This window comes from Mercenaria mercenaria, chromosome 13 (genome assembly GCF_021730395.1).
Source record: "Mercenaria mercenaria strain notata chromosome 13, MADL_Memer_1, whole genome shotgun sequence".
Taxonomy (NCBI): Eukaryota; Metazoa; Mollusca; class Bivalvia; order Venerida; family Veneridae; genus Mercenaria; species Mercenaria mercenaria.
Genome location: NC_069373.1, coordinates 4403045 through 4415586, shown reverse-complemented (window position 1 = coordinate 4415586; position 12542 = coordinate 4403045). Strand labels below are relative to the sequence as shown.

Here is a 12542-nt window from a genome sequence, read left to right as displayed (position 1 = left end):
ATGCAATAATCCTCGTACATGCAATAGTCCTCGTACAAACAGTAGTACTAGTATATACTGTAATTCTCGAACTTGCAGAACTCACCTTACATACAGTAGTCCTCGTACATACAGTAGTCCTCGTACATACAGTAGTCCCCATACATACAGCAGTCCTCGAACATACAGTAGTCCTTGTACATACAGCATTCCTCATACATACAGTAGTTATCGTACATACAGTAGTCCTTGTACATACAGTAGTCCCCGTACATACAACAGTCCTCGAACATACAGTAGTCCTCGTACATACAGTAGTCCTCGTACATACAATAGTCCCCATACATACAGTAGTCCTCGAACATACAGTAGTCCTTGTACATACAGCATTCCTCAAACATACAGTAGTTATCGTACATAAGTAGTCCTTGTACCTACAGTAGTCCCCGTACATACAACAGTCCTCAAACATACAGCAGTCCTCGAACATACAGTAGTCCTTGTACATACAGTAGTCCTTGTACATACAGCATTCCCATACATACAGCATTCCCCATACATACAGTAGTCCTCGTACATACAGTAGTCCTCTTACATACAGTAGTCCTCGTACATATAGTAGTCCTCGTACATACAGCAGTCCTCGTACATACAGCAGTCCTCGTTTATACAATATTCCTCGTACATACAGTAGTCCTCGAACATACTGTAGTCCTTGTATATACAGCATTTCTCATACATACAGTAGTTATCGTACATACAGTAGTCCTTGTACATACAGTAGTCCCCGTACATACAACAGTCCTCGAACATACAGCAGTCCTCGTACATACAGTAGTCCCCATACATACAGTAGTCCTCGAACATACAGTAGTCCTAGTACATACAGCATTCCTCAAACATACAGTAGTTATCGTACATACAGTAGTCCTTGTACCTACAGTAGTCCCCGTACATACAACAGTCCTCGAACATACAGTAGTCCTTGTACATACAGTAGTCCTTGTACATACAGCATTCCCATACATACAGCATTCCCCATACATACAGTAGTCCTCGTACATACAGTAGTCCTCGTACATATAGTAGTCCTCGTACATACAGCAGTCCTCGTACATACAGCAGTCCTCGTTTATACAATAGTCCTCATACATACAGTAGTCCTCGAACATACTGTAGTCCTTGTACATACAGCAGTCCTCGTACATACAGCAATCCTCGTGCATACAGTAGTCCCAATACATACAGTAGTCCCCATGCATACAGTAGTCGTACATACAGTAGTCCTCGTACATACAGTAGTCCTCGTACAAACAGCAGTCCTCGTACATACAGTAGTCGTCGTACATACAGCAGTCCTCGTTCATACAGCAGTCCTCGTACATACAGCAATCCTCGTGCATACAGTAGTCCCAATACATACAGTAGTCCCCATGCATACAGTAGTCGTACATACAGTAGTCCTCGTACATACAGTAGTCCTCGTACAAACAGCAGTCCTCATACATACAGTAGTCCTCGTACGTACAGCAGTCCTCGTTCATACAGCAGTCCTCGTACATACAGCAGTCCTCGTATTTACAGTAGTTCTCCTCTATACAAAAGTCCTCGTACATACTACGTAACAGTAGTCCTCGAATATACAGTAGTCCTCATATTAAATATGTCAGTGGTCTTCGTTCTTCCTTAAACTTGAGTTTAATGATGGACGGAGGCCACTTACATATTTAATGGGTTGTCGGTCAAGTTAAATAATGGAAGAAGACCACTAACACATTTAATGGGTTTTCATTTAAGTTTGATGATGGACCAAGACAACTAACATTAATTTAATGGGTTTTCAATCAAGTTTGATGATGGACGAAGACAACATACCTATTTAATGTATAATCAGTCAAGTTTAAGGAAGATTGACGAAGACCACTAACATATTAAATGGATTGTCAGTCAAGTTTAATGATGGACGAAGACCACTAACATATTTAATGGGTTGTCAGTCAAGTTTAATGATTGACGAAGACCATTAACATATTAGATGACTGACAACTCATTAAAAATGTTAGTGCTCGCATTGACCCTAACTTCTGACCTTCTGACACAGGGGTCATCTACTAATTAGGTGGTCATCCTATAATAGAAATCAACTATTGACCATAGGCAATCACCTTATGAAGCTGGAACGACTGAAAGGCTAAAGCATTCTTTAGTTTCAAAATCACCGTGACTTTGTCCTTTGACCTACTGATCCCCATATATACAGCAATCATCCTATAATATGATTCATCTACTGACCATTGGCAATCACCTTATGAAGTTGAGCGGCTATAGGCAATAGCTTTCTTAGGTATTGCACTGAAACTGTTCATTCTAAAGGTCACTGTGACCTTGACCTTTGACTTCAAAACATCAGCTGACTACAGGCAGTAATCCTATAAAGTTTGACGTCTGTAGATCACATCCTTCCGAAGTCACTGTAGCCTTGACCTTTTATCTACTGATTTCCAAAGCAATGGGGGTCATCTACTGACCACAGGCAAATCATCCTATGAAGTTTGGCTACTGAGCGACCAAGTATTCTAAAATTATTGATAGAAAAACAAGCGTCTTCAGACTGGCAGGTCTTACAATGAGCAAAACAAGAAAAGAGGGCCATGATGGCCCTATATCGCTCACCTGAGTACCATTGCTCTTAATGATAAGATCAAGTTTTGACATAGATCACATAGGCATACACATTAAATGTCATCAGGATAAATATTTTCTTGTAACATTCCCTTTTGACCTATAGGTGACGTACTAGTCAGGGCCAATCTCCATACCAAGTTTGAGGGTCCTAGGCTCAAATGCTGCATTTCTATACTAGCATGACTATTCCTTACCCTGGAAGACTTAAATAACATTTAAAACCAATCTCATTAGATGCTGCTGAGGTATATTCATTTACATAAAATAAAGGGAGTCCATCTGATGGCATAAATGACATTTCAAATCAGTATCTTCATTGGTTACTGAGATACACCCATTTCAATTTGAAACAAAGGGAGGTAATTTGACATAAATCAGTCCATAGTTATCTACCCTGATTGTCTCAGTCCAACTAATGACAATAATGAAATTTCAAATGAGTCCTATAAATACTTTTTTAGATAAATCAATTTGATTAAAATCAGGGGAGGTAATCATGCACTGGTATATGCATGTAGAAGATACAGAGTACAAGCCTTTACAACAATATATTAGAAAAGTATTCATATCGATAAATGTTCATTCAAGAGTTATCTAACATGACAATTTCTTACCATGGAAGACATAAATAACGTTTCAAACCAATCTCATTAGAAGCTGCTAGGTATATTCATTTATATAAAAAATAAACGGAGGTAATTTGTCATAAATTCAGTCAATATGTATCTTCACTGATTGTCCAAGTCCATCTGATGGCATAAATGAAATTTCACATCAGTATCTTCATTAGTTATGGAGATATATCCATTTTAATTTGAAATAAAGGGAGGTAATTTGACATAAAATCAGTCCATAGTTATCTACCCTGATTGTCTCAGTCCAACTAATGACAATAATGAAATTTCAAATGAGTCCTATAAGTACTTACTGACATAAATCTATTTTGATTAAAATCAGGGGAGGTAATCAGACAATAACTCCGGAACCTTTGTTGGTTCTGACAGATTCATCATGGAATCCAAGATTTATTGTTGTTGAAGATATTTTGCAAGTTTGTATCAAATCAAACCATAAATGAAGTCTCTATATGGCTGCAAAAACCAAAATAGCAAATTTTGGACCTTTAAGGGGCCATAACTCTGGAACCCATGAAGGGATCTGGTCAGTTTTCGAAAGGAACCGAGATATTATGCCAGTACAAGTTGTGTGCAAATTTGATTAAAGTTGATTGCAAACTGTTGTCTCTATCATGTTCACAAGCCAAAATAGCCAAGTTTGGCCCTTTAAGGGGCCATAACTCTGTAACCCATGTTGAAATCTGGCCAGGTTGTCAAAAAGAACCGAGATATTATGCCAATACAAGTTGTATACAAGTTTCATTAAAGTTGATTGCAAAATGTTCTATCTATCGTGTTCACCAGCCAAAAATAGCAAATTTTGGCCCTTTAAGGGGCCATAACTCTGGAATCCATGATGTGATCTGGCCGATTTTCGAAAGGAACCATGATATTACAATACAATGGGATCTGGCCTGTTTTCGAAAGGAACAGAGATATTATGCCCATACAAGTTGTGTGCAAGATTAATATCAAATACTTAATGTGGTCTCTATCGTGTTCACAATGAAATTGTGAACAGACGGACAGATGATCACAAAAGTTCACAGTGACAGGTGAGCTAACAAGAGGGCCAAAATGGCCCTATATCGCTCACCTGTTATCATTGCACTTTAGGACAAGAAGGTATAAAAAAATCATAATCAAGATCAATCAAAAGAATCATGAGAAAATATACATGTAGTTGAAATTTTCTTAAAGGTAAAGATATGTCAAAATACACCTATAAATTGGAGGTACCATCCATGTTGTACCACAGAAAAGTGGTCTCGGATTTTCCCTACGGCCAATAATAAAACAAGAGGACCATGATGGTCCTGAATCGCTCACCTGCCCCCACATGAACTGAGTATGACGTCGTTTTTTTCTATTATTTGACACAGTGACCTAGTTTTTGAGCTCATGTGACCTACATCTGAACTTGATCTAGATATCATCAAGATAAAAATTCTGACCAATTTTCATGAAGATCCATTGAAAAATATGGCCTCTAGAGAGGTCACAAGGTTTTTTTATTTGACATAATAACCTAGTTTTTGAAGGCATGTGACCCAGTTTTGAACATTCTCACCAATTTTCATATAGACCTCATGAAAAATATGGCCTCCAGAGAGGTCACAAGGTTTTTCTATTTTTAGACGTACTGACCTAGTTTTGACCGCATGTAACCCAGTTTCAAACTTGACCAAGACATCAAGATGAACATTCAGACCAACTTTCATACAGATCCCATGAAAACTATGGCCTCTAGAGTGGTCACAAGGTTTTTTCTATTATTTGACCTACTGACCTAATTTTTGTCCGCATGTGACCCAGTTTCAAACCTGACCTAGATATCATCAAGATGAACATTCTGACCAATTTTCATGCAGATCCCATGAAAAATATGGCCTCTACAGAGGTCACAGTGTTTTTCTATTATTTGACTTACTGACCTAGTTTTTGACTGCACGTGACCCAGTTTCAAACTTGACCTACATATCATGAAGATGAACATTCTGATCAATTTTCATGCAGATCCAATGAAAAATACGGCCTCTACAGAGGTCACAAGGTTTTTCTATTATTTGACCTACTGACCTAGTTTTGGACCGGACGTGACCCAGTTTCGAACTTGACCTAGATATCATCAAGATGAACATTCTGACCAATTTTCATGCAGATCCCATGAAAAATATGACCTCCAGAGATGTCACAAGGATTTTCTATTATTTGACCTACTGACCTAGTTTTTGATGGCACGTGACCCAGTTTCGAACTTGACCTAGATATCATCAAGATGAACATTCTGACCAATTTTTATGAAGATCCCCTGAAAAATATGGCCTCTAGGGAGGTCACAAGAATTTTCTATTTTTAGATGTACTGACCTAGTTTTAGACCGCAGTTGACCCAATTCGAACTTGAGCTAGAAATCATCAAGATGAACATTCTGACCAATTTTCATGCAGATCCCATGAAAAATATGGCCTCTACAGAGGTCACAAGGCTTTTCTATTATTTGATCTACTGACCTAGTTTTGGATCGGACGTGACCCAGTTTCGAACCTGACCTAAGTATCATCAAGATGAACATTCTGACCAATTTTCATGTAGATCCCATGAAAAATACGACCTCTAAAGAGGTCACAAGGATTTTCTATTATTTGACCCACTGACCTAGTTTTTGACCGCAGTTGACCCGGTTTCTAACTTGACCTAGATATCATCAAGATGAACATTCTGATCAATTTTCATTCAGATCCAATGAAAAATACGGCCTCTACAGAGGTCACAAGGTTTTCCTATTATTTGACCTACTGACCTAGTTTTGGACCGGACGTGACCCAGTTTCGAACTTGACCTAGATTTCATCAAGATGAACATTCTGACCAATTTTCATGCAGATCCCATGAAAAATATGACCACCAGAGGTCACAAGGATTTTCTATTATTTGACCTACTGACCTAGTTTTTGACGGTACGTAACCCAGTTTCGAACTTGACCTAGATATCATCAAGATGAACATTCTGACCAATTTTTATGAAGATCCATTGAAAAATATGGCCTCTAGGGAGGTCACAAGGATTTTCTATTTTTAGACCTACTGACCTAGTTTTGGACTGCACATGACCCAGTTTCGAACTTGACCTAAATATCGTCAAGATGAACATTCTGACCAATATTCATAAAGATCCCACGAAAAATGTGACCTCTAGAGTGGTCACAAGCAAAAGTTTACGCACGCACGAACGCACGCACGGACTGACGGACGGACGACGGACGCTGCGTGATCACAAAAGCTCACCTTGTCACTTTGTGACAGGTGAGCTAAAAATTACTAAATAAGCTATTTATACTAACATTAAAGGGAAGTAATTAAAAAAAAATTATTGTAAGTGAACAAAAGAAGGATCTGCCAAATAAAAACAAGAGCACTGCAATGCAACGCAAATGCAAAGCAATATACACACAAAACAAAGTCATATGACCTTTGACCCCTAAGTGTGACCTTGACCTTGAATTGAGCCATCCGAAAATGCTACTCTGCACATCGTTTCGATGAGGTGAACATTTGTGTCAGGTTTCTTTGAAATCCTTCAAGGGGTTCAAGAGTTACAGAGCGGAAGGGAAATTGCTAACCAACAGACAGACGGACACCGAGGCAACGTCCCTTAGGGCGTATAAAAAGGAATTGAGATCTTATAGTGATACAAGTTGTGTGCAAGTTTGGTTAAAATCAAATCATAAATGAAGCTGCTATTGTGCAGACAAGGTCAAAGTAGCTAATTTTGGCCCTTTCAGGGGTCATAACTCTGGAACCTATAATGGGATCTGGCCAGTTCAAGAAAGGAACCAAGATCTTATGGTGACACAAGTTTTGTGCAAGTTTGATTAAATTCAAATCATAAATAAAGCTGATATTGTGCAGACAAGGTTAAAATAGCTAATGCTTATTCTGGCCCTTTCAGGTGCCATAACTCTGGAACCCATAAAGGAATCTGGCCAGTTCAAGAAAGGAACCAAGATCTTGTCGTGATACAAGTTGTGTGCAAGTTTGGTTAAAATAAAATCATAAATGAAGCTGCTATTGAGCAGACAAGGTCAAAATAGCTAATTTTGGCCCTTTCAGGGGCCATAACTCTGAAACCCATTATGGAATCTGGCCGGTTCAAAAAAGGAACTGAGATCTTATGGTGACACAAGTTTTGTACAAGTTTGATTAAATTCAAATCATAATTGAAGCTGTTATTGTGCAGAAAAGGTCAAAATAGATAATTCTGGCCCTTTCAGGGGCCATCACTCTGGAACCCATAATAGAATCTGGCCAGTTCAAGACAGGAACCAAGATCTTGTGTTGATACAAGTTGTGTGCAAGTTTGGTAAAAATCAAATCATAAATTAAGCTGCTATTGTGCAGACATTGTCAAAATAGCTAATTTTGGCACTTTTAGGGGCCATAACACTGGAACCCATAATGGGATCTGGCCAATTCAAGAAAGGAACCAAGATCTTATGGTGATACAAGTTGTTTGCAAGTTTGGTAAAAACTAAATCATAAAGCTGCTATTGTGCAGACAAGGTCAAAATAGCTAATTTTGGCCCTTTCAGGGGCCATGACTCTGGAACCAATAATGGGATCTGGCCAGTTCAAGAAAGGAACCAAGATCTTATGGTGATACAAGTTGTGTGCAAGTTTGGTTAAAATAAAATCATAAATGAAACCACTATCGTGCAGACAAGAAATTGTGGACGACGACAGACGGATGATCACAAAAGCTCACCCTGTCACTATGTGACAGGTGAGCTAATAAAAAAAGAACAAAATTGTTTGGGGATCTCAGTAGGATTTGAACCGATACCCTTCCGTCCCACTGTGGCCCAATGCTCTAGACCACTGCACCATGGTGGAATTTTCTAAGTTTCAAGATTAAATAAGTTATCCTGACCTTGAACTTCACTCCAATGACCCCATATACAATCCCAACCTTGTTTTTTTTTCTATAAGCTACCTATAGACCAAGTTAAATTTCAATATATCAATGCAAACTAAAGTTATTGTGCGGAAACCAATTTTTCTATTTTTAGCAACAGCGACCTTGACCTTGACCCAAATGCAATACCAACCTTCGTCTCCTTATCATCTACCTACAGGCCAAGTTTGGTATCTATAGCTTGTTCCAAACTAAAGTTATCGTGCTGTAACTAAGTTTGACGAATGTCCACCCACCCATCTGCCGGACAGAGATTATGTTGCCACAATGAAAACTGTTGGAGGATATTAAAAACCAACAAAATTTAATGACTGACAATGTTTATATGAAAGACACACTAGTAGGGAAGTACAAAAATTAAACATACAATACAACATATGCATTCAGTGAAAATGTATTTCAGTTTCAAAGACTCCTTTTCTAACTACTGTTGCATTCTACAATGCTGCAACACCTTTGTTTCAAAATTTTCTGTGAGTTAGCAAATCTCTTGTCACAATGGGTAAAATTTTGGTGAATAAAAATTTCAAAATATATATTTTTTTTCAAAATTTTATGCATGAGGCTTTTTTATGCTAAGCAATTTAAGAACCTAACAACAAATGGAGTCAATATTCACAATGGCTAAAATCCACAAAGGAAATCACCCATCACAATGGTATTTCTTAAAGTCCTTCAGAATGGTGTATAGTATCAGTTAAAAAGGAACTAATAAAACAAGAGCTGTCCGTAAGACAGCCAATGCTCTACTATTCAAATTATTGACCCAGAAGCAGGAAAATGTTACCCTAAATGTTACAATATCTATAGTTTCAATCCAGTATCTGCATTAGTTTTGGAGATAGTAACTTGCATGTAAAACTTTAACCAGGATTTTCTAAGTCCAAAACGGGACATAATTTGCCCAAAATACATGTCAGAGTTATGGGACTTGATCCAGTGAGGTTGGTAATTCATCTAGAAAAAGAAAAAATAAGTTTCACATCTACATGCCCTTAAGTAATAGCTGCATGTACTTGCACACAAAACTTGAACCAGGATTTTCTAAGTCCAAAGGGGGCATAATTTGGCCAAAATGCAGGTCAGAGTTATGGGACTTGATGCTATCAACTAGTTTTATAACCCCAAAGACAAACGTGAAGTTTCAATTCAATATCTGCATTAGTTTCGGAGATAGTAACTTGCATGTAAAACTTTAACCAGGATTTTCTAAGTCCAAAAGGGGGCATAATTTGCCCAAAATACATGTCAGAGTTACGGAACTTGACCCAGTGAGGTTGGTAATTGACCTAGAAAAGAAAAAAGTAAGTTTCAAAGCTATATGCCTTAAAATGATAGCTGTATGTACTTGCATGCAAAACTTTAACTAAGGTGTGACGCCGACGCCGGGGTGAGTAGAATAGATAGACTATTACTATTCTTTGAATAGTTGAGCTAAAAATGAGTAAGTGAATCAAACATTGATCTTCAACAGAAGAGATTCCAGTCACAACATTCCAGGGTTTAATTTTTTTTCCCCAATAAGATATATATCCAGATGATTGGCAAATGCAGTTTCTGATCTTAAGACTTTAAACCACTGCAGTTTTTTTCCAGATATTTTGCAAATATGACACCAAGAAAAGAATTGATAAAGTATTAAGGTGGATACTTCGCACTCGAAAAGATCATTCTCATGATTTCCGCCTTCTTCATCAAATGAGCCGCTCCATGAGAAAACCAACATAGTGGCTTTGCGACCTGCATGGATCCATACCAGCCTGCGCATCCGCGCAGTCTGGTCCGGATCCATGCTGTTCACCAATGGTTTCTCTAACTGCAATATGTTTTGAAAGCGAACAGCATGGATCCTGACCAGACTGCGCAGATGCGCAGGCTGGTCTGGATCCATGCTGGTCGCAAAGCCACTATGTTGGCTTTCTCATGGTGAGGCTCAAATCATGAGAACATATCAAGCATCAAAGCAGAAACAGTCTATCTCCTTCTTCCTTTATATGCACTTGGACTTAAATATTTTATTACATGTTTATGCAACATTTTATTTCCTCACTGATAACAAACGTAAATGTAAGCTGTCACTTTTAAAATGTATGGTGGAATACAATCTTTAAAATATTTCAGATTCCCACTTCCAAAATATTTTTTATTATAAATTTTTGAGTTTCAAATTATTCATAAATCAACATATTCCAGTTAACAGAATATCTCATTAATCTTATTATGTTGCTACCAAGTTTTCATCTGTTGTTTTCACAAAATAGAGATGCTGGCAACATCTTATGCTGTGTCATACTGTTATACAATGAATTTTTCACATTCTTACACAAAAAAATGCAAAATTTTGTCCTTTATTCAAGAACATTTTTTTTTTGTATGCTAAAATGAAGTATCGAAATAAAATACATTTTTCAATGAATAATAAACATAATCATGTATGAAAGAGAACAGAAATCAGGTCAATATCTTTGAAATATCATAAAAATGATGAATACTGATGACTGATAAGAGAAAATGAGCTACATGTCTGATTCATGTCAAATGAGAAAGCATTCTAGAAAATTAGTAACAGTAAATTATCACATAATACACCATAAGACAGCATCAAGATTAACTACAGAAACATAGCAGCCCTGCTGCCAGACAAAATGAAAATTAATATTAACCTTTACTTTGCTCACTTCTAAAATGACTGGTTTTGTCAATCGGCAGTACATTACATTTTCACTGAAACTTACTGAATCACAAACAGAGTGCGGGTCATTTGCTCTGCATGTTGCAAGGTAGTATCATGCTAACAGCAAAAGGTAATACATACAGAAAATTAACTATTATGAAACATCTTGATTCAAGATCATAATGCACTGTTGCTTTTAGATTTCTGTTTGCTTCGAAAGCTGAATCTTACATGTTCATTCTCATTTTGATAGATGATAAAGCGATGAAAATAATGTTAGCCTTTAGCTGCTGGCGGCAATGACTCTGCCTTTGCAACTTGCAGACAAAGACAGCTGCATACATGCAGTTTGATCATGGTCTCGCTGTGCTTTCATCATAATTTTCAGTTAAAACTTTGAATTGTAAGTGTATTCCAAATTGAATTATGAGAGTCCATTTAGAATTTATGCAGAAGAATGTTGAAATCTCCTTTCAAAAGCATCTACAGTACAACTGTCAACGCTATTGCATAATATTTTTAATTTATAGGGTTCTGAATATTCCTATTCAAACAAGTTATTTTTGCACAGTACCAGTTTTACTATTTTGATGGTGAAAAATATTTTTGCTATCAGTGTGAATGAAAGCTTGAAACTTAGCATTAACTAGAAAATGTTGCTAAAAATTCGCAAATTTACAAAACTGATTTTATGCACTCTATGAAACTCATGTGCGGGTTCTTTGCAATTATTCAATCTTAGAAAAAATATTTTGGGTTTTATCTTATGCAAGGTTACAATTATTGTGGATGATAACAATTCTTTTTGCCAGACTGATTTACTCTACAAAAGTAATATAGATTTTGTATAGATTTCAGTTATCAAAGAAAAACTAGAGCTATCATAGAAGTTATTAATACCCAGACACTGCTCTGATACAGTTTTAAATGAGGTTAACAAGTATGCTTGTCCTAATCAGCATTTTAAGTTATGAAAACAAACTGAGCGCGCATAAGAAAACCAAATAGTGGTTGCGCCAGCATGGATCCAACAGCATGTGCTTTCCATGCAGTCTGGTCAGGACCAGGTTCACTTTAAGCATTGCATTGAAAACCATTAACGAAGAGCATGGATCCTGATCAATTTCACGTAGCGCAGGTGGTCTGGATCCATCTGGTCGCAAAGCACTATGTGGTTTTCTCATGGCGGCTAAATTACTTTGGTCTCCAATTTGATGTTGTGCTGTGACCAGGATCAAGCATAATTTTCATTGTATTATGATAGTGGACATTTATGTGTAGCTTTTGTTTAAATCATGTATAAAGTTTAAACTAGAACTGAACTCTGACCTCACAGTGTCTGACCTTGACATATGACCTGGTTGGGCTCAATTGTCTAGAAGATTAAACAACTATGCAGTTTTTATAAAGATATGAACTGAAGGAAGCTAGTTTTGCTATGACCTAAAATAAATGTTCTAGGGTTTAATGAATTCTGTCAGACCTGATTCTTGTCATATAATGAAGGTGCACATTTATGCGTAGCTATCTGAAGATATGTTACACAGTTCCAGAGATCAGACTCTGAAAAGGAATATGTGACTGACAGACAGACGGAGCAAAGGATGGTCATG

General features: G+C 37.3%; 1 protein-coding gene across 1 annotated transcript; it reads right to left on the bottom strand.

Moving 5' to 3' along the window:
* Positions 1–86: 86 nt before the first annotated feature.
* Positions 87–1595, bottom strand: LOC128547645 (uncharacterized). Its single transcript, XM_053520688.1, has 2 exons — positions 993–1595; positions 87–413 (listed from the first exon to the last, which is right to left on the bottom strand). The coding sequence occupies exons 1-2, from the start codon at positions 1593–1595 to the stop codon at positions 87–89; spliced, it is 930 nt and encodes a 309-aa protein (XP_053376663.1).
* Positions 1596–12542: the final 10947 nt, after the last annotated feature.

What these genes read in the sequence shown, in the direction of transcription:
- LOC128547645 (XM_053520688.1), bottom strand. Translation starts at nt 1,595, where the DNA reads ATGTACGAGGACTTTTGTATAGAGGAGAACTACTGTAAATACGAGGAC. An exon ending in GCTGTATGTATGGGAATGCT is followed by an intron (nt 414 to 992) that starts GTATGTACAAGG and finishes GGACTACTGTAG; the next exon opens with GTACAAGGACTACTTATGTA.